The 20691-nt window shown below is 40.7% G+C and overlaps 1 protein-coding gene across 3 annotated transcripts in view; it reads right to left on the reverse strand.

Moving 5' to 3' along the window:
• Window positions 1-383: 383 nt before the first annotated feature.
• Gpatch2l (G-patch domain containing 2 like) overlaps window positions 384-20691 on the reverse strand; it is a 69913-nt gene continuing 49605 nt past the window's right edge. Inside the window, exons 9-11 of one of the 3 annotated variants that reach the window (XM_017799928.2) lie at window positions 16413-16507; window positions 9246-9411; window positions 384-440 (exon numbers count right to left, since the gene is read on the reverse strand). In XM_017799928.2, coding sequence (XP_017655417.1) covers window positions 9260-9411; window positions 16413-16507 — 247 coding nt within the window. In that variant the 3' untranslated portion in view covers window positions 384-440; window positions 9246-9259. Of the gene's footprint in view, window positions 441-3879; window positions 5240-8218; window positions 9412-16412; window positions 16508-20691 lie in introns of those variants that run through there. The other 2 variants (XM_017799925.2, XM_008840226.3) reach the window with 2 other exon arrangements.

Below are 20691 nucleotides of genomic sequence, written 5' to 3' on the forward strand. Positions count from 1 at the left end.
TACCTCCTATTCTTACCACAGTATCCCCTGATGAGGTTACCCAACTTGCCGATAGAGAATTGGGACACAGACTGCTTTGGCTTCTTCCAAGCTGAACAGGGACACAGCATGAGGCAATTGGGGTGCCCCTTCAGTGGGTCTATCTAAAAGACTCCCAAATTGCATAACTCTTAACTGTAGGGAGAAAAGAAAGTCCTTGACTGGTGCCTAGATGTGAAGAAGTAAGGGCAAAAGTAGTTAGCATTACAAGTTCTTGACAGGGAACCAGAAAAAAGTCAGAACAGGGCAAATTTCAAACGGTTATATGAAAGTCCATTGGAATTTCTTGACAAGGGCTTCCAAAGTATCCCTCTGTTGGGTTCCTCCTCATTTTCCTTTAGTCTGCCAAGGCTGGACTCGAGAGTGGTGGACTCAGGATTTGTTTTCAGGCACTTTTATAGCTGTTGGAGTGGATAGAATCAGTGTCAGTTCCCTCTCAAAGGCTTCTAGATAGGGGGAGAAAACAAATTTAGCCATCATTTTAGAACAATAGCAAGTTGTCTCCCTTAGCTACAGGTGGGCACTACAGTATTGCAGACCAAGATCTGAAGTCTTACATCTGAGCAGCACTTTCTGCTTAGAGACAAAATCATCACTAAGAAATAATTGTCTAACATTTTATATGGACTTAAGTCTAATGTCTGGGAAGTGTAATTTCTTGAACTCTTGAAGAAATATACTGATCACTTTAATCTTTGGTTATACTTTCCTTTTGGGTGTTTAAGACCATACAGTTGTCCCAAATAAACCAATTTAGTTTTACTCTTAAGGTTGTTTGAAGATCTGTTCCTCAAGGGTCACATGGGCTTGGGAGGAACCCCTGGCTCCTTTCATTTACCAGTTCCATCTATGTGAAGATCAGTCAAAGGTCCTACTTGACCGTGGCTAGCTTCACATAGAAGGGTAGAGGAAATGTTTCCTCTGTGTTGACCCTCCTCTTTGTAGACCGAACACTGGTTCAAGTCCATCTGGTGGGGTCTCCATGGCCTCCCTGAACAAGAGGACAGGTGACTCACGACAGTTATAGGACATTTTGAGAGATGTTCCATAGTCCCCTGGAATTTAGAGAACCTTGGAGGGCAAGGAGCAAAAACTGTCCTTTTAGTCCCTCTGACCAGATTAGTATAGGCCTCAAAGTATGGCTGTTAAACATCCAAAAGACTGTATTTCTTAACAGCAGAAATGCAGTTACGAATCCTCTCTGCATACCCTGTTCCTAGCAGTGCTTGGCAAAGTGCATTCTATGCACATCTCTTGAATAGAGAATTTCTAAAAGTCAAGACTGTCAAGATAGCTATTTTTTTAAAAATTTTATTATTTTCAATTTGTTTGTGTATTGCCTGCATGTAGGGAGGTGCACCATGTCGTGCAATGCCTGCAGAGGACAGAAGAGGGCATTTGGAACTGGAGTTATGGATGGTTGTTAGCCGCCTTGTGGATGCTGGGAGTCAAACCCCAGTCCTCTGCAATCAGTGCTTTTAACTGCTGAGCCATCTCTCCAGCCCAAGACAGCTTTTCCTCCAGCAAAGGGATGCTTTGACATCAACAATACCAAACACCTGTCTTCCTTGCCAAGGGGTCAGCTGTGTCTTGGTACATAAAGGACAAAACTTTTTTATTGTCACAGGACTGGAAGACTTTATTGACTCTCTTGGCTCTGGCCACTTTGAAAAATAAGAATGCACTTATAAGAGGATATCAGAGAAATGCCCTTTCAATGACATGAGCACAAAAAGGGGACAAATCCATTTAGCTGCTGGGCAGAGAAACAGTCCAACAGGAGTAACTAAGCAGTGCTTAAACAGGTCTTGCTAGACACCTGTCCCAAGGCCTGTGACCCAGTTCATTTGTTCTGTGACAAGAGGCAGCAGAGATACCTGCTGGAGCTAGGCTTGACTCTCCCCAGATACATGATAGCTGTGTGACTTGAAACAAGAGAATCTTAACTGTATGCATATTTCATTGCTTTAAAGTGAAAAGTTTCTCAGTTGTTGAAGAAAATGAGAAAAGCTGTTTAGCAGTGGCATACAGTAATCACTCAGTAAACATCATCACTGTTCCTACAAGGGACTGGTCATAAGGTTTAGTGATTTCAGACTGAACATCCAAGGGATCGTGAAAGGGCCTGCTTTAGAGCAGCTAGCCTGTCCCAGAGAGGCATCTGAGGAGGAGTTTAGTGGCAAGTTTTGGGATGGGACTGTTGAATGAGTGGTTCTAGTGCACCTTTGCTATTGGTATTGGTTCCAGCATCGGAGGTACCATCCTGTGTTCAGGGAATCTTTTCATCCCCAATAGAAGTTTCACATTCCGGATAACCTCATCTTCATTTCCTACAGCGAGGACATGGCACCTAAATTTTGAATTAGAAACTAGTAATTTACAGACATCAGGAATAGATAGAGCGCCTCCTGAGGGAAACACATTCAGGTTCAAGGCAGCATGAAGCCATGACAGTGAAGGGGAAAGTCAAATATCATACAAAAAACACCAATAAAATGGTCACTGACCATGTAGGACTCAACATGGAGCCCAAAACTAAAAAGGGGCAAGTGGGCCTGCCTCACTCCCTGAGCACAACTCTGACCAGAAGCTTAAAGTAAAAAACTAAAGTGTTTGATAGAGAGCCTCTTTATATAGAAATGGCTCAGGGCCCCCTTTCCCAACCCAAAACCCTAGAAAGGGAAAAGCAGAAAGAACTGTGATTCAAGTTTGACTTTACCTGGCTAGTGGCAGCTACCCCACTTGCAAGCCATCTTGGACCCTAATCAACTAGCAATTCCCCCTACCTTAGTGGGAAGAACAAGGGAGATGAAAGCAGCAGCTGGGGCCTTGACTCTGCATTTCTCACAAGTTACTGACATAACTGATTGCAAGTGCTCACTTAGTCTGTGCTGTAAGTTGCTACATTAAGATGGAACAGCAAAGGAATCCACTTGCATGTAAATGGTGGCTAAAGTAAGGTGCAGGCCGACAGGTATCAAGTCTGTTTCTGGCCTACCAATCAATCTGCCCACCTGTGGAAACCAAGCATGACAATCAGGAGAGTAGGATCAGAAAGGGATACTCCCTACAAAGAAAGTAGGTAAAACCACCAATAGCATAAAGATTAACCTACAGTTTTAGTGTACTGGTCTTCAGGCTTACAACAGCTTTTAAAACCAAAGCATGTCTCAGCAGATTGAGGAAGAGCTGATCTTCTAGATAGGCTGACTAGATTCAGAGGATGGACAAGCACTGGGCAACAGCTGGGGGCACTGACAACACAGTGGACAGTAACAGGGATGACAGAGTATATGGACTCCAGTGGGAGGTGGCTATGGGAGGGTGCCATTTGGGAAGTGGGTATATAGATGAATAAGATTGTTTGGGATATTCTATGATATACCCACATGCAAAAATCAACAAAAAATGAGTTATATTTGAGGAAGAAGCATAAAAATTTGCTTCATGTTAATTAGTAGAGGTGAAAAACATTGCCATTGAAATCTACCTTTATATATAGTATAGTATATATAGTATGGACTTTATATTCATACTCAGGTACCAAGAATCAGAGTGTAACTGACTGTGACTAGTAATAATCAGATACAGAGAGATTAGAGATGCAAGTGCAAACATCTGTTAGTAGCATTAAAAATGAGTTTCTGTAGGAAACAGTATATTTTAAAATGAAATGGAGTTTTTTTTAAAGGTTAAAACCTCATTCAAATTTATGGCTTATAGGGTTTATACCGAGTTCAATATTATGTAACTGTATTAATTCAACTGTGAGTCTAAAAATTTATGGCCACTTTTGAAAGAGATTTATCTTTGCTCTGGATATTGTTATTGAATGTTTTAAAGCTGAAATGAAATGCTTCTTCTAATCATGTGGTTATTAAATAAATTTAAAAAAAACCCGAAGTATGTCCACCATTCTAATGAAATTGGTCTGTGATCCACTGGGGGAATTAGTTCTAGGTCAGCTGGAGTTAGAGGAAGAGCAGTTTGGCAAGCTGCTTTGCAAAAACAACAGGAGAGGCATTGGCTGAGCTAAATATGGAGCAATTCGAATTGTCACCATGATTTTGGGCTGGCATCAGTTTGCTCAGTTGATCATCACCTACTGGGAAGAACAAGATGTATAATCCATAAGTAGCAAGATGGGTTGATTTTTAACTTAAAACCACTCAGAGTTCATTTTTCAATGTTCTTATTTTGTTTTTTAAACAAAACATCTGAAAGATTCTATAAAGAGCCAGAACTACCTTGTAGAGAAAGGCATGTACATTATTAAAGCCTTAGGAAGCTTTTGCTGTTTGTTTTTTAAAAGGTCTTGTGTGTACCTCAGGCTGCCCTAGAATCCTCCTGCCTCAGCCCTGTAAGGGCATAAACCATCATGCCCATTAACAGAATTCTTGGTACCTACTTATACTTTCTGGCTAGAGGTAGTTTTAACTGGTCTTCAAAATAGGACAGGTAAGTTGTGTGGTGTTTAGCAAAGCTGGGACAACTGAGAACAGAAACACCCACACAGACACAGCATCTGAGGGGACGGTGCTACAGTGCTGAGAACACCTTCACAAATGCAATGAACTCCTCAGCCACACAGCTCTCAGAAGAGAGAACTTGGGCTTTTAGGCTTAGCAATGCCAGGGCTCAGATTAATTACTATAAATAAAACACGCCCCCTTCCCCAAAGTCATTTCTTTTCAAAGCTTCAAGATGAGAGCATCATATTCTGAAATGCTAAACCCACAAGTCAGACAAAATAGTGGGATGATTTGCTACTGGATCCCAAACACTCAGACACATTGAGCAGACTCCTGTGTGAGTGGGCTCATTCCTGAATGTGAGTGGGCTGTGATGCACTCAAGTACTGAGATTAAATGCTAGCCAGATTACTAAAACACGGACTTTTGTTTCCTATGTACCTGACATGGTTTTTTCCTTTGAACTTTCTCATTTTTCAGAGCCATATAGTAAAGCATTCATCATTAGGCTGGGAAAATGTGTGATCCTTTTCTTTGAAACTACAATCTAATGATCAAATATGAACTCAGGTAGTGGGATCTTATACAGTGTTTACTGGCAATTGAGAAAAATGACTATCATTCAAAAACTCATTACATTTTGACTCAAGTCATGTCCATCTATCTACCTGTGGCTATCGTGGCATTTCTTCCACATCATCCTTTTAGTATTTCAGTCAGTCAGGGGCCTGAGAGGGAAAAATATGGGAAGCAAATATATTTAGTTTCTGCAAAGAATCATCCACAAAACCTGTCTTCACCTAGGCAGGGACAGGACACCTCATCACTTAAAAGACAGTAGCACAGTAAGACATTCTTGACAACTGTGGCAACACCTGTGCTCCTGAGGCTTTGGTCTGCACCGCACCCCCCTGGAGGGCTTGTTAAAAGCTTGCTGGGTCTCATGATTCACTAAGTCTGGTGCTGTTAGTCTAGGACCAGGCTGAGAGGTTCTGCTTGAAGCATCCCCCTTCCCCTCTCCTTTTCCCTAGCTGACTGCCTCACCTTGTATCTTCAAGATTGGCCTCATACTTCAATACTGTACTTGAAAACTGTTTACAGTCTCCAAATCTATTTTCCTAAGTGATCATGTCCATTTCCTGGAATGTAATTCATGGGAAGGAGGGGCTAATTTTTTTAACACCTGTGATCTAGGCTCTTCATCAATACTGTCCATTTTCTTCCTCCTTTTCCACATTGCCATTTCCAGGCAGGAGGCATTTCTCTTTTTGAAATCTAACAGGAGAAAGCATCTCAGGCCACTTCTGTTTAGTGCCTGGTGGTAGAATGTACCACAATCGTCACCATGACTTTTAGACACTGAATATATCTTCCCCATCTGAGGTATATCCAAGGCCTTCTCCCCAGGAAGGGGAGAAGTAAAAGCACATGGCTCCGAACTCAGTAACAAGGCCAAAATGGAGCAAAGACCTGAAATGGACCATACATTGCCAGGACCCTTCAGCTGCAGCCAAAGAACTCATCACACCAGCCATGCCTGGGCCACCTGGCTTCTCCTCCAAACACCTGTAACTCCCAACTCTGAGTGGCCTCTTTAATAACACTGCTGCAGCAGAACCTCAAAGGCTGTGGAAGGGCCTTTTGGATGGATGGATGGATGGATGGATGGATGGATGGATGGATGGATGGATGGATGGGAGATAGATATGAGGTGGTAGATATGCATAGTCTCTCTCATCCCAAAATGCAAAGCATTATCAGATTAATCTTCTCAGGACTGATAACGAGTTTAATTACTTGTTCTATACACTGAGATTTACTTAACAAATGATCTCAATCATAAGCACTATAGTTAAGATGCTTTATTTACTTTGGGTCATTTGCTGTGGGAACTGCCTTGTTTAAGAGCCTATTTCCAAGCCAAATAAAACAATGTCATGTGAAATCTTTAATTGCAATTGATTTCTGAAGAATTCAAGGCTAGATGTGGCCATTTCCCAACCACATGCTACTCACTAAGTACGTCACTTTGCCCCCTCCAAATGTAGTACTGAGTAAATAGCACTACATTCCTCTTCTCCACTGTTTCAACCAAAAAGTTGGACAGGAATTTTGATACAAATGAAATTGTTCCTTTAAAATGCTGTATGTGAAAAATAATCTCAAATTCCCTTAAACTCGTAAAGCTAACATTTTATGAATGGACTTCATGCAAGTAGATAATGTGACTTTTATCCACTGTAGAAAAACACAACAGTGAGATTCAGGGAACCATTTGCATAGTCAGCGAGGACAAATCAGAACCGGGAAATGAAAACTGTGGTGCTCGGCTTCGGTAACACTTCTGAGCAGATCAAATGCATGATCTCGATGTCATCTTCAAAGTCTGTCAGGCAATCTTCAGCACTGATTACAAAACCTGACTGTAAAACTGTTATCTCTTCTGGAAAAGCAGATTACTCTTAATTTATGACACTATTCACTATGCCATATTAAAAAAAGAAATTTAAAATGTAAAATTTAAAATACACCTGATACTAAAGTTAACGTGTGGAGCTGGTTAATACAGAAAACAAGCAGAATAAATTGATTCCTTGAGCATGCATTTAGCACCTTGAAATGAATATAATTTACAACCCTGTATTGAAAAGCAATTGTGTGCTTAATATTATGTTTTCTCAGGCAAATATTTTTATCCCATTTACTATGGGTATATATTGCATTCCTGGATGATTCCTATTAAAAGTATTCCAAAAAAATGTATAGAAAAGCATGGCCAAGAAAGATGACAAACAGCTTCATAAATGTGGGTCTCAGACTGACTCGGGGCTACCAATGAAAAACAGATTATACCCAAGGCAGAAGGTCTGAAAGTCTGGGGCTTTAGACCTGGTTTAGTCATCTAACTCTGAGCACAGTATGCAGCTGTTTATCTCTGTAAAATGGCATGGCTTCATAGAGATACTGAAAATGTAAATATATATATATATATTACTTTAAATCCCAGGTAGAAAATAGGACTATTATGTAACATGTTACAAAGAAAAGCTCCCAGAATACCTTTGCACTTAACTGTGGAGTTCTTCACACAGCACAACTGGGACCAATTTCTATACGAACCAGAGTTGGGGGGGTGGGTATTATCTATAGATCTCTCCCTTAATCCAATCAAGAAATGTTAGAAATATGTTCCATGGGCAGCTGTGGGGACTAGGTAAGAATGCATGGGACAGCACAACCCACCTTCACCACTGAACAATTCAGTAGTGCCACATCCCCTACACCTCTGTGGGTGCAGCTGTGACTCTCCACAGACACTCACTTCTACATAAAAGCCAAGGTGACTCTGGGGGGGCTGGGGGCTTCGGTGCTGCTGCCCTCCCATCCCATGACCTCCATCTGTACACCACTCTTTTGCTATGGTCAACTGACATGTTCTCATGTTCCTGCAAAATATTATGTAATGAGCTTCAAGTTCCCCTTTCCAAACAGAGTCACACCCAGACATCGGCCCACCTCATTGATAAGGAAATTATGGAGCTTCCACCCATATGAAGTACAGTTTTTAAAGGGGACACAGTGATTATATTCTGTGTAGGAAGGACAATCACACTTTGGGGAAAAGCAGTAGTGGCCCACCCTGCAACTAGGACAAAATATCTCCCTAAGGGAGAGGTGTTCTCCCATGTGACCAAAGCAGTGCGCACTTAACAAATAACCTCCATGTATTTCAGAGTAAAAGCACTTAGTTGATACAAAAAAAGAACACTCTGCCAAGCAGGTCCCTGAATGACAGACACTCTTGATAATACTTTTGAGACACGTGGCTTTCCCCAGCAATTCCAGGCAGTCACTTATTCCTCATTTTGACAAAGCAGCATCCAAAACTTCAGGCACACTGCATGTATAACTGTACATGCAGCTGAACAGTCATAAACATGCCACATACAAAGGCATGTCAAAAAGACATTTTTCTTCCCCAAAGCATGGCCCCAAGAAGTCATTAAACAGAGCATGAGTTTCTGCTGCAGGTTCTGAAACTATGGAACACTAACAATGATTCCACTTAGGATGTACAGCATCATCCACTGACCAGGGTTTGCTGCACACCTAAACCACCATCCCCACTTTATTACAGCAATCTGTATGGATGAACACGTCCTCTTTCAATAGAACACAAACTATGAGGATTAGGCCAAGTACAATGCAACTGCTGGTGATGCCCATCTGCAGACAAGTGGAAGAACTTAGCAGACCCATACCACTGACATCTCTCCTGAGGCCCCAAACTGAGAACTTGATTGACATATCTTGTTGGCACTGAGTGAACCAGGCTCAGTGGCAAGCCTTGTCGAATACAGACACAATTTCATTCAGGAGTGTGTTTAGAATCAGCTGCAAACTCAATGCTATTAAAAGCTCTACACAGAAGGTATGCAAAAGCTGTTACTAGTTTTCCAGGAACAAAGACAGCTGCCAAGGAGCAAGAGCTCTGGAAAGGCAGCTGTAGGTAAATGGTGAGCTAACAACAAAGTGACAAATACAGTATAGCATGTGCCCCCCGCCCATAAAAGAAAACCACTGCTCTGATGTTTTTAAAGATTCCCCACATACGATTTTCTAAGAGAGTCAGTCTGCTGCTGTGTGTGAAGAGGAGTCAGCCTGGTGGTAGAAGGACCAGGAATGTCAGTTAGGATACTGAAGACTGTATAATAGGGTCTCCACAACACTCACTCAGCTACTGGGCTCTAGCTGCACCCAGAGCTCTTTTCATGTGGTGTTTTGAAAAAGGTGGCTGGAGCTGAGTCAGTGGCTTTTTCTGCTGCAGAGGTCCTGCTCAACCACTCTGAGTCTGGCAGCTTCTGGGCGGGTGTGGCTGGATCCCGGGCATCTGGGTGTGCTGTGTACAACAACAAAAGGAAGGAGGGAAACGAGCAAGGGGAGATGATTATAAGAAGTCAGAATGAGAGGCATTTAGAATCAAGTTTCTTAATCTTTGTATTAACCCAAGTGGCCTCAAAAGGTTCATGTTTTTCTATACACACACACACACACACACACACACACACACACACAAAATGAAGGCAAAATTTGGTACCATCTCTCCAAGAAAACAGGTTAAATTTGATAAATGAATAAATTCAGTAGCACAGAGTCACAATGTAGAAGAAAAAAAAAAAAAAAAACTCAACCCATTAAACACGTGTGCCAGGCACTGTACTGGAAACACTGGAAACACTGCATACTCATGGCTTTCCCCCACCTCACTCTTTCCCTTGTCTCTTCCCTTCCCTATTTTCTTCCCTTCTCCTTGTTCCCTTCCCCCTTCCATTCCCTCCTCCTCACCATCCTCTCCGCCCCCCACCCCCTTCCTTCACAGGGTCTCACTATGTAGTCCAAGCAGGCTTCAAACTCACAATCTTCCTGCCTTGGCCTCCAAATGCTGGGATTACAGGTGCATGCTATTACACCTGCATGATCTTATTTCTTAACACAAACTCTTGGAAGTAAATACTGTCATCTCCATTTTATGATCAGGAAACTAGGGTTTGGAGATCAAAAGAAGCAACATTAAATTCAAATACTAGACCCCAAGCCCTATGCTTTTTATACCATACCCAAGCCACTAATACGATGATGTCACCAATAAATACAACAAGGAAAATGATAGAAAACTAACAGCATCAGGCACAGTATATTAACGAAGTTATCAAAGTTGTTGTACACCAGATAATCGTTGCTGGTGTGGGGCTGTACTGTATATCTGAGAACACTTAGCATTCTGGACCCTACCCACTGAATGCCAAGAACATTCCCTGTCACTGTGCCACCCAACAATCTCTTCGCATTTCCAAATGCCCCAGTGGAGTAGGACAAACCACCCTCACCACTACACTCCACCAAGGATAAAAACATCCTAAGATAATCAGCAGCAAACACAGATTTTACTGTCACCCAGTACTTCTCCCAAGAATGTAGCCTAGAATTGTATTTTTCTAATATGTATATCTACAAATATATTCAAACATGAATTTCTTACTGTAGGTTAACATTAAAAAAAACTTGAGGGGTTGGAGGGAGTCAGCGTTAAGAGCTCTGGATGCTCTTGCAGAGAACCTGGGCTCAGTTCCCAGCACCCACGTGGTGGCTAACGACCATCTATAAAGCCAGTTCCAGAGGATCCAACGCCCTCTTCTGGCCTCCGTGGGAATTGCACACGTGTGCACTCACATGCATGTGAGGCAAAACACTCATACATATGAACTAAAAATAAATTTTTAAAAAGCTTGAAAACTTACTCTACTACAGCTCATATACAAGTTTCTTGAGAGCAACAGCTTTCAAATGCGTTAGAATCTCAACAACAGCATGAAACACATTTGACAGTCATATAGATATACACTCATACATATGCAATCTTTCAAATTTAACTGAAAATAAACTTCACAAAACCATACTTATCCTTCCTACACAGTCAGAAATCACAGTGAAGAAGTTTATCTTTGAAAAACTATTATTTTTATTATGGTACAATTTCCATAGTTTGCTCTTTAACCACTTTAAGTACACTCAAATGATGCATAGCTGTCCCTACCATCTACATCAGAAAATCATCTCTAATGCAAGCTCTGCACCCCATAAGCAATGACTCCCTACTCCCCTCTCCTCCAGCCTGGAGAGAATGCTCTACCTTCTGCTTTCTGAGTTCACTATTCCAGGTAGCTCATTAAAATGGAATCATACAGCTGATGGCATGGTGGCTCACAGGAGGCAGAGGCAGGTGGATCTCTATGAGCTTAAAGCCAGCCTGGTCTACATAGACAGTTCCAGGTCAGCTAGGGCTACATAGTGAGATTTATTTGTCCTTCGGTATCTGGCCCATTTAATGTGTCTTCATCCATGGCTGCAAGTTTCTGAATACTGAAGGGTTTGGGCTAAATAACACTTCATGTGAGTGCTCCACAATTTGTTGTCCATTCATTTGGTCATGGACATGTGGGTTGTTGTGACTGCTGTGACTAATGCTGCTGTGAACATCTATATACAAAAATCTCTGCTTTTAACTATTTAGATGATATATCCAAGGAAAGTTGATAGATTCCCTGAGAGTTTTATATTTATTTTTTTGAGGAACCACTAAAGTTTTCTACAGTGATGCACCATTTTACATTCAACAAGAAATGTTCAAATGTTCCAATCCCATATCTGCCAACACCTGATATTCTCTGGTTTTTCAGCGGCCAATGAATGAGTGCAAAGTTACCCAGAAGAATAAGTCTGCACTTAACTCTCTACAGGAACAGTATGGTTTCTTTTTTGTTGTTGTTGTTTTGCTCTTTTTGAGACAAGGTCTCCCTGTATCTCCAGCTGGCCAGAAACTATGTAGACCACGCTGGCCTTGATCTTACAAAGATCCACCTGCCTCTGTCTCTGAGTGCTGGGACTCAAGGCATGTACCACCATGCCCGGCATTCACAATAGTATAAAACAGGATATGATGCAAATACCCAACAAGAACTACAGCACAGTCTTCACCTTCACACAATGGATTACCATACATATATCATGTGTACGAGTATACTGCCTGGTCGCAAGTCTCTGAATACTGAAGGCTAAATAATACTTCATGTGCACGCTCCACAATTTGCTGTCCATGCATTTGGTCATGGACATGTGGGTTGTTGTGACTACTGTGACTAATGCTGCTATGAACATCTATGCACAAAAACCTGTTTTAACTATTTAGATGATATATCCAGAAGGAATTTTCTAGAATGAAACATCATGATCTCAGGAACAGAACAGGGTGAAACTTGTAAAATATGACATACAAGGGCTGGAGAGATGGCTCAGTGGTTGCAGAGCACTGGCTGCTGCTGCAGAAGACCCAAGTTTGAGTCCCAGCACCCACATGGCAGCTAACAATCGTCTCTAACTCTAATTCCTGGGGATCTGATATCCTCTTCTGTCCTCCGCAGGCACTGCATGACACAGGTGCACTTACATAATGCAAGCAATACACTCATACACATAAAATAAAAATAAATTTAAAAAAATTTTAAATAATAGTTTGAATTCTTTTATACCAGAAACATTAAAAATCAGACAGAATATTCTTTAAAGATACATATATGTATCTATTAAGACTACTTGCAAAAAACAAAAGTGATGTTTTTTTTTTAGAAAGCAGAATTAGGGCTGGAGAGATGGCTCAGCAGTTAAGAGCACTGGCTGTTCTTGCAGAGGACCCAGGTTTGGTTCCCAACACCTACATGGCAGCTAACAACCATCTGGTAACTCCAGTTCCAGAGGATCTGATGCCCTCTTCTGAGCTCCACAGGTATCACATGACACAGGTGCACTTACATACATGCAGGCAATACATTCAAACACATAAAATTTTTTAAAAAATCAGTATTTTTTTAAAAGCAGAATAATTGTTTCCTCTGAGGAAAGTGAGATTTTAAAGGCAATGCTCTTTTTCTTAAGGTAAATAATAGATACTAGCTGCAATTTTTTAAATGTATTTACTATAAATGTTCTTTTACAGCAACCCAATATTTACTAAGGGATAATATGGAAAATACTATTTCAAATTTAAAATACTATTAATTTATTTATACAACCAATACCTACTAAACCTGTTCTAGTGCTAGGTATCCTTCTAGATGCTGGGGGGACAGCAGTGAACAAACAAATTAAAAACTCCTGCCCTTCTGAACACACACTGTTAGTCTGGTACTCAGAGTAACTAACAGATTAACTGCTTTATAGCTCTCTGAATGATGGCCTAAGAGCACACATGATATTCTAGGGAAAGGAAGTTGGGGAAAGGCTTTAGGAACAGCCCAAACAACCCAGAATCTCCAGCGGTCCTTGTTCTCTATAGTAAAAGCCATGGTTTATCTTTAGAAGGTGGGAGTTGCATGCCAAGGGCTCTGATGAAAAAAATAATTTCAAGCCTGGGTTTCATCTGAGAGCTTTATGCCTCTTATAGCTACTTAGTCTCAAGTTTTGAATAATCATTTTTTTCTTTTCCAAGTATATTCTTTTTTAAAAAAATATTTTATTTATTATTTTTATTTTATGTGTGAGTGTTATGCCTGCATGTAAGTGCATCTGTGTCATGTTAACACCCACGGAGGACAGAAGAGGCTGTCAGACACCTTGGAACTGGAGTTATAGACAGTTGTTAGCTGCCACGTGGGTGCTGGGATTCGAACCCGGGTCTTCTGCAAGAACAGTCAGTGTTCTTAACTGAGGAGCCATCTCTCTAGCCCCCAAGTACATTCTTTAAGAGCCTATCTAGTTCTTTAAGAGCCTAGCTGGTTCACATTCTTTAAAAGCCTAGCTAGTTCACTTTGGCATGAGGTAGAGGCTTGATGGCAATTGCTGTCCTGGTGTACCAGTCCTAGAAAAGGTTTGCACACTTACTCACTAGGATCCAGCTCTGTGCACTCAACACCTGCATACTATAAAGCCAGAAAAGGGGATGGGGGGAAGCAGAGACAAAAAGAAAATGACAGTGCTATAGTTTGAGAAGGGTCTACTTAATGACCCTTGGAAAGGGTCCTTTTCCCAGCATTTTGTAGTATTAAAACAAAAAACCAAAGAAGACATGTGTGTCCTTTCCTTTATTTCACCTCTCCAGCCTTACTAATATCTTTAAATTCCGTCAATTTCAATTCAAAACTTTCCTCAGTGGGGAAGGAAAGAGGGAAGATTTGTGGCTGCATGTTTAAAAAAGAAGCTGAATTCATCACAGTGACAGGGGAGAGTGTTGGCAGAGATCTGAGCTATTTATTCTTTTAGGAAAATCCTATAAAGAATGACACAAGGAAGCCTCTATCTGTAGTCTTGTTCATCACACTAGTGAGGAGCTGATAACAGATGTATGCAGTAACGTGATTTAGTGCCAGGAGCTGGCCCTGATGGGTATTAATACAGCAGCAAAGCGGGACGCACCTCTCTTCATCACTCATTTCTATAAAAGAGGTGGAATCTGAGATGGCCCGATGTTAGGCAGAGCAAACCCATTTGTTCTCCTGACTGATGGCGCAAGCTCAGGCTATGTCCTTCACCTCCATGGGGCACTGAGGTTGTGAGTAGGGGAAAAAAAAGTGCTCAGTGAAGCAGGGCTTAGTCAACAAGTGAGAAGATAGAGCTGGTTCCCTAGGGGACACATTACTGCTGATGTCTTCTTTAACACAGACAAATATATTGCCCGATTTGAATATGGAAGAAACTCTTCCCAATATTTTTACCCCCTCAGGAAGCATCGATAGCTGGGCTGGGGGGTTGCAGCTCAGCAGTAGATCATTTGCCCTTGAGCACGAGGCCCTAGGTTTGATCCCCAGATTAAAAAAGAAAAAGTTAAGTATTAAGGAGGAAAAACAGAACAAAAGGCAAGAAGGAAGGTTTAGTTTTAATTCTTTAAATAACATACATTGGATGAGGACCTGAGTTTCACAGTTTGGAATTAATCATATTGTATATAAAAAGAAAGAATACTTCTACTTGAGTGTTTAAAAGGGCAACCCTAGAGAATGAGGAAATGGTCTGATCTTGACTCTACAACTTACTAACACATGACTTCAGAAAGTGACTCGTTTCAATTTCCTCTTATATAAATGGGGATAATTAGAACAGCATCTATCCTTGAAAGCTACAGCAAATATTAAATGAAACTACAAACCAAGTACCCAGCTCAGGGCCTGGCCAGGTGGAAACCACTACAAAAATTCACAGTAATAAGCAGGCCTGTGACTAAGATTATCCAGTATGAGCCACCAGTGAGCAGTTACCCCAAGCAGATAAAAAGGTCCATTTCAGAGTATGCCAAAACTCACTAAGCAAAGGCAAGGGGTAGGGTCCACATTTGTCTGTTCCCTGTCTTTACTCAGCTAACAACTGATTTGAAAATATAGTATGTAGTTCAGGTTAAAGATGCCTTATCCAGTGTCTGGGACCAGAAGTGCTTTGGGTTTGGATTTTTCTCACAAACGTTATACACATAGCCTGAAAGTAATATATATGCTATTTTTACTGTGCCTATGTTTTGATTGCAATCCATCATATGAAGTCAGGTGTAGAATTTTCCACTTACAGACTCATGCCAGTGCTCAAAAGTTTCATATTCTCCATTATTTTAGATTTTAGATTTTTAAATTAAGGACTCAACCTGTAGTTTCTAAGGAAAGTAATGGTGATGGGCTTGATAGACAGCATTCCTGATAACATACATATAGTAAAACACAGACATCTTCTGTGTTTGACTTAAGAATCTCTAAATACATGAACATGATATGATGTCACCCTGCCTGGTTTGCAATGTAGAGCATTTCCAGAACCCTGGGTTTTCTGGTGTCCTTTCTTGGTCACTCTAACCAAAAATAATTTGGTGACCAAAAATAATCATTATTTTGGCTTCTATCAACTATTGTAAGTTTTACATAGAAAACTAAAAAGTTTTAACCTGAAAAAATAGCTTCTAATTAGACATTCCATGACAAGTAAACTATTACCACTGTATTATATCTAACCAGTGAGAACGTATTAATCAGTATACCAATTAAGAAAGGAAATGAATCCAGGTAACCCCTGACTACTGACCACACGGCCACCCAGTTAACATGGACCTAACTTCCTGTCTGTGCTTCAAGAAAAGTGCAGATGACTAGGAACTATTGATAGTGAAAATACAGAAAGCCAGCGACAGAGTGAAAAAGCACAGACTCTAGGGTCAGAGACAGCTGGGAAAATTACTTATCACCATTTGTTTTCCTATGTAAATAGGAGTAAAGATTCCTTATCACAAAAATTACATGAGAAGGTATATGAAACATAATTTAGTGGCTATAAACAGTAGGTGCTCAATAAATGACAACTGCATAGAATCACCTGCACCAGGGCTAGAGAGAGATGCTGTGGCCACAGGTTTCCGTTTCCTCTTAATGTCACGTGAACATGGTAGTCCCCACTGTACATTTGCCTGTCTGCAGAAATGAGAATAAAAAAAGGGGGGGGGTTAACTTTGCAATTTTACTATCCAGATAAAATCTTTGACCCATTATTGACATATACTAACAAAACTGGCATCATCCTTTGCCACTAAATGCAACTTGTGCACACAACCCTTCGGAATTAACTGCAATCCATAATTGCAATCCACTCTCAAGTTCTTACCTGATTTCAGAGCAGACATTCAAGATTAGTTTCAAAAAGAGTTTCATTACATGATGATTTTTGTACAATTATTTTTCATGAAAATTATAACTGCAATTGTGTTAAACTCACTAATGAAATGCCTATTCCCAAGTGATAATATATTGAAAAGTTTAATGCTGCATGAATAGAGGTATTTGTTTAGAGTTTTAATAGAAAGTTTAACTCTTCTTCTACTAGGTAATCTAGATTTTTAATACTGTTTATACCACAAGTTAAATGTTTGGTTTCTGTGACTTTTAAAATATTTTATTTATTATTTTTATTTTATGTGTATGAGTGTATTGCCTGCATGTATGTGAGTGCACCCGTGTCATGCAATGCCGCGGAGATGAGAAGAAGGCTTTGGATTCCCCTGGAACTGGAGTTAAGGACAGTTTGTAGCCACCATGTGGGTGCTGGGAATTGAACCCGGGTCCTCTGCAAGAGCAGTCAGTGCTCTTAACCGCTGAGCCGTATCTCCAACCCTGATTTCTGTGACTTTTAAAAAAAAGAATTGTGGGCCAATATTATGTTCCCTCATTAGGATGTTCCGCTTATTTTACGAACAATACACCCAGAGGTTCTAAGCTAGAAAAGCAAGATTCTTTAGAAACAATGGACTTAATACTGAAAGAGTCTTCTTAGCACCTTAGTTCCTCAGGTTCCCTATTTCCTTCTTACTTGCAGCCTGGACAGGTCCTGGCCCTGATTTGAGTGCCACTTTTACTCAAAGCTTTCCTTGAACACTGAAGGGTTTATGTGCCATGATCATCTGACTGGTGAACTTGTATCTTGCTTCCCTTATGAGGCTTAACACCCTTGAGAGTTAAGAACAGGGATCCTGAGAGTAGGTCCCTTTACATCTCTTTCATAGTTGTCCAATGATTTATCAACCTCAGCACAAGGCACAGAACTGATCCATATTAAGTATATGTAGCTAAAACTGATACAAATAAGAATTTTTTAAAAAATCAAATGGCTCTAACACTAGCTTTCTACTAAATAGTCATAGTATTAAACTGACTTCTAATGACTTATTGTACCCATAGATTAATGCATCTCTCAACTCTTACCAGAGAAGTTTCCTTACATAACAGGTAATAATTAACACAGAAACCCAAAATGGCCAATGTGCAGAGAAAGAACAAGAGGCTGCAATGTGCTTATCCTTGACTAGGACATCTATATCAAACTTCTACCTCCCAAGGTTCAGGGATCATTGTGGAAGAGGGGGCAGAAAGATTTTAAGAACGTGAGGTGATGGATAACCACAAGGAAACAGTTTTCCAGACAGCTGGTGAGTTATTCCCATGAACTCACACAATGACGATAGCATGCACAAGTTCCATGCAAGCTCAAACCAGACAAAAATCCCAGCATAGTCATGGGGAAGTGGGTAAGAAATCCTACTCCAACCTGAGGAAATTTTAGTAACCAGTGGCTGCTGGGAAGGGGAGAGACAGTCTCTTTCAAGGATGAGACTCTTGGTAGGTTAACCAGGCTCCAGTGGATGGACCCACACTGAAGGACATTTGGGAACACAAATTACACTCTATAGGTCTTATGTATGCACGCGCACGTGTGCACATGCACACGTTATTAAATTGGGTGGGGGACAATACTGGGAGGTAGGGCTAGGAGAGGGGATCTAAAAGAGTCGAAAAATGGAGGTCTGGAGAGATGGCTCAGTGATTAAGAGTACCTGGTATTCTAGTGGGGGACTAGAGTTTGGTTCCCAAGCACCTATATCAGGTGGCTCACAACTGCCTGGAACTCCATCTCCAAGGGATCTGATGCCTGATGACCTCTTCTGGCCTCCATGGGTACTCACATACATGTGAACAGACAGACAGAGAGACAGGGACACACACACACAAACACACACACACACACACACACACCAATAAAAAATATATTTTTTAAAGAACCTAGAGGATTGGGGGAGATGGCTCAGTTGGCAAACATGAGACCCTAAGTTTGGATCTCTAGCACCCAGGTAAAAAAGCCAGGCATGGCAGCATACTCCTTTGGAAATCCCAGCACTGAGGAGGTAGAACCAAGATTCTTAGGGCTTACTGGGTTACAGTGCAAGTACCAGGCCAGTCAGGCCTCCAGAGCAAAAGTCTGTCTTAAAAAGTCTAAACAAAGGAAAAAAGAAAATTCATCTAAACGCCTTTTACAGACCACTCTGTTCTATATGGAAGAGTTAACTTTAAGTTAGACACTATGAAATTAACTCTGAAAGGTGAAACAACTAACGGAATAAATGTAGAAAGGAGGGAAAATTCTTATACCTTATGCAAAACTACTGAATAGCTCTAAATCAACATTCTAACTTAATACATTAATGTAGATGACAGGGCATCAAAGACACACCAGGCTTGTCTGGATGGAGAGACGGTGCTTTGATTCCAAGACATAAGCAGAAAGTGACACTACAGAAGAGTGCCCCTCACTCAGAGGCAAATATAGAACAGACTTCCAACAGCAAGGTCCTTAAGTTCATGAGGGCTGAAACTCAAAGCACCCCAATGTTTTCACTTAGTTCAGTCCTGCTCAGCTACAGGAACTTCAGAGAGTTGAGCAAAGGTTTCTATCAGCATCTTTCCTTTATACCTTAAGCTCACTAAAAGAATCACCGACCTTTTCAGAGTAAGTGTTGCATCAGTTCTTCACCACGTCAAGATAGTAGGGTGGGGGGAGGAGGGACCAGAGATGTATAAGAGATTCTGAGGTTCATTTTCTTGATCTTTTTACAATAAAAAGTATAAAAATAATTGCTTTAGAAACAGTGTTTACAATTGCTGAGTTTTACAAGACAGATACAAAGCAAGGTAAGTGGCTTTTTTGTTTATCTCATCCATCACTTATCCAGCTTTGCATATTTATGCCAGGAACAGGGTTTAATTAAAGGCCCATATTGTCAACTTCTTTATGAATCTATTTAGGAATACTTTTCTCAAATTTTCAAGGAATAATATGTTTTGATTAAAAAAGATAAAATTGTTAATGTACCAAAATGTTCAAGCTTTTTAACCACTCTAAGAGAAAATAAGGTAGCTCTAAAACTGCTTATTTTAGCAAATGAAAGTAAGTCCTGCTTAGCTGTTACAATGCACACAGGTGTACTGTCTGGGCTGCCATGGATTGAAGGGCTCAGGTGGGCCTACACTTCCTGCCCCTCTAGGAGACAATTCTTTGGTCACCATCCCTTCTCAGCTGAGTGATACTAAATACCTGAGGGTTAAACTGCTCTGGTACTAACTGATTCCCAACCTCTAAGCCAATCACTTCCTAACCGTCTATTTCTAACCACCCCATTCCCACTTCTAATTTCTACCTTCAACATTCTAAACTCCTTCAATGTTTGGAATTCTTTCTGTTCACGACTGAGAAAAGAACTGAAGGTTCCTAAGCAAGCCTAACCAATAACTTATTTTGTTGTAAATATGTTACATTTGAATGGATTACTTCCATTCCACTACGCAGCTGTTTTGTCTCTTTCATCGTATCACATCACTTCCTGAGCATCTGCTCTGTGCCAAATACTGTACTAGACACCAAGAACACGGTGATGCACAAAACAGACCATCTTTGCATTGACAAGCCTTCCAACTCAATCTGATCTGCAGTTTTGTGGCTTTTCTGGTCACAAAACATAATAGAGAAACTACAGTGTTAATAAAGAGAAGGTGTGTTCATTCTTAAAACTCAGTTTATACATGTTTTCCCTCTTACAGCACTTAAGACTATCTCCAGAAGGGAGAACTATTTCAAGGAGGTAGAAAAACATCTTCAGGCTGAGATCATGAGCAATATTTTGTTGTACGTCCCTTCTTCCTCAAGACTTGAGGAAGGAAAGAACAATCAAACTGCTACATGAAGACAGTAAGATACTCTTCCTTTTGGTGCCAGGAAAACCCTGTTAGCTCTACTCACTTGGGAAGACCCTAAAGAGAACAAGGCAAAGGAC

Source organism: Nannospalax galili, unplaced genomic scaffold (genome assembly GCF_000622305.1).
Source record: "Nannospalax galili isolate Female #2095 unplaced genomic scaffold, S.galili_v1.0 scaffold330, whole genome shotgun sequence".
NCBI lineage: Eukaryota > Metazoa > Chordata > Mammalia > Rodentia > Spalacidae > Nannospalax > Nannospalax galili.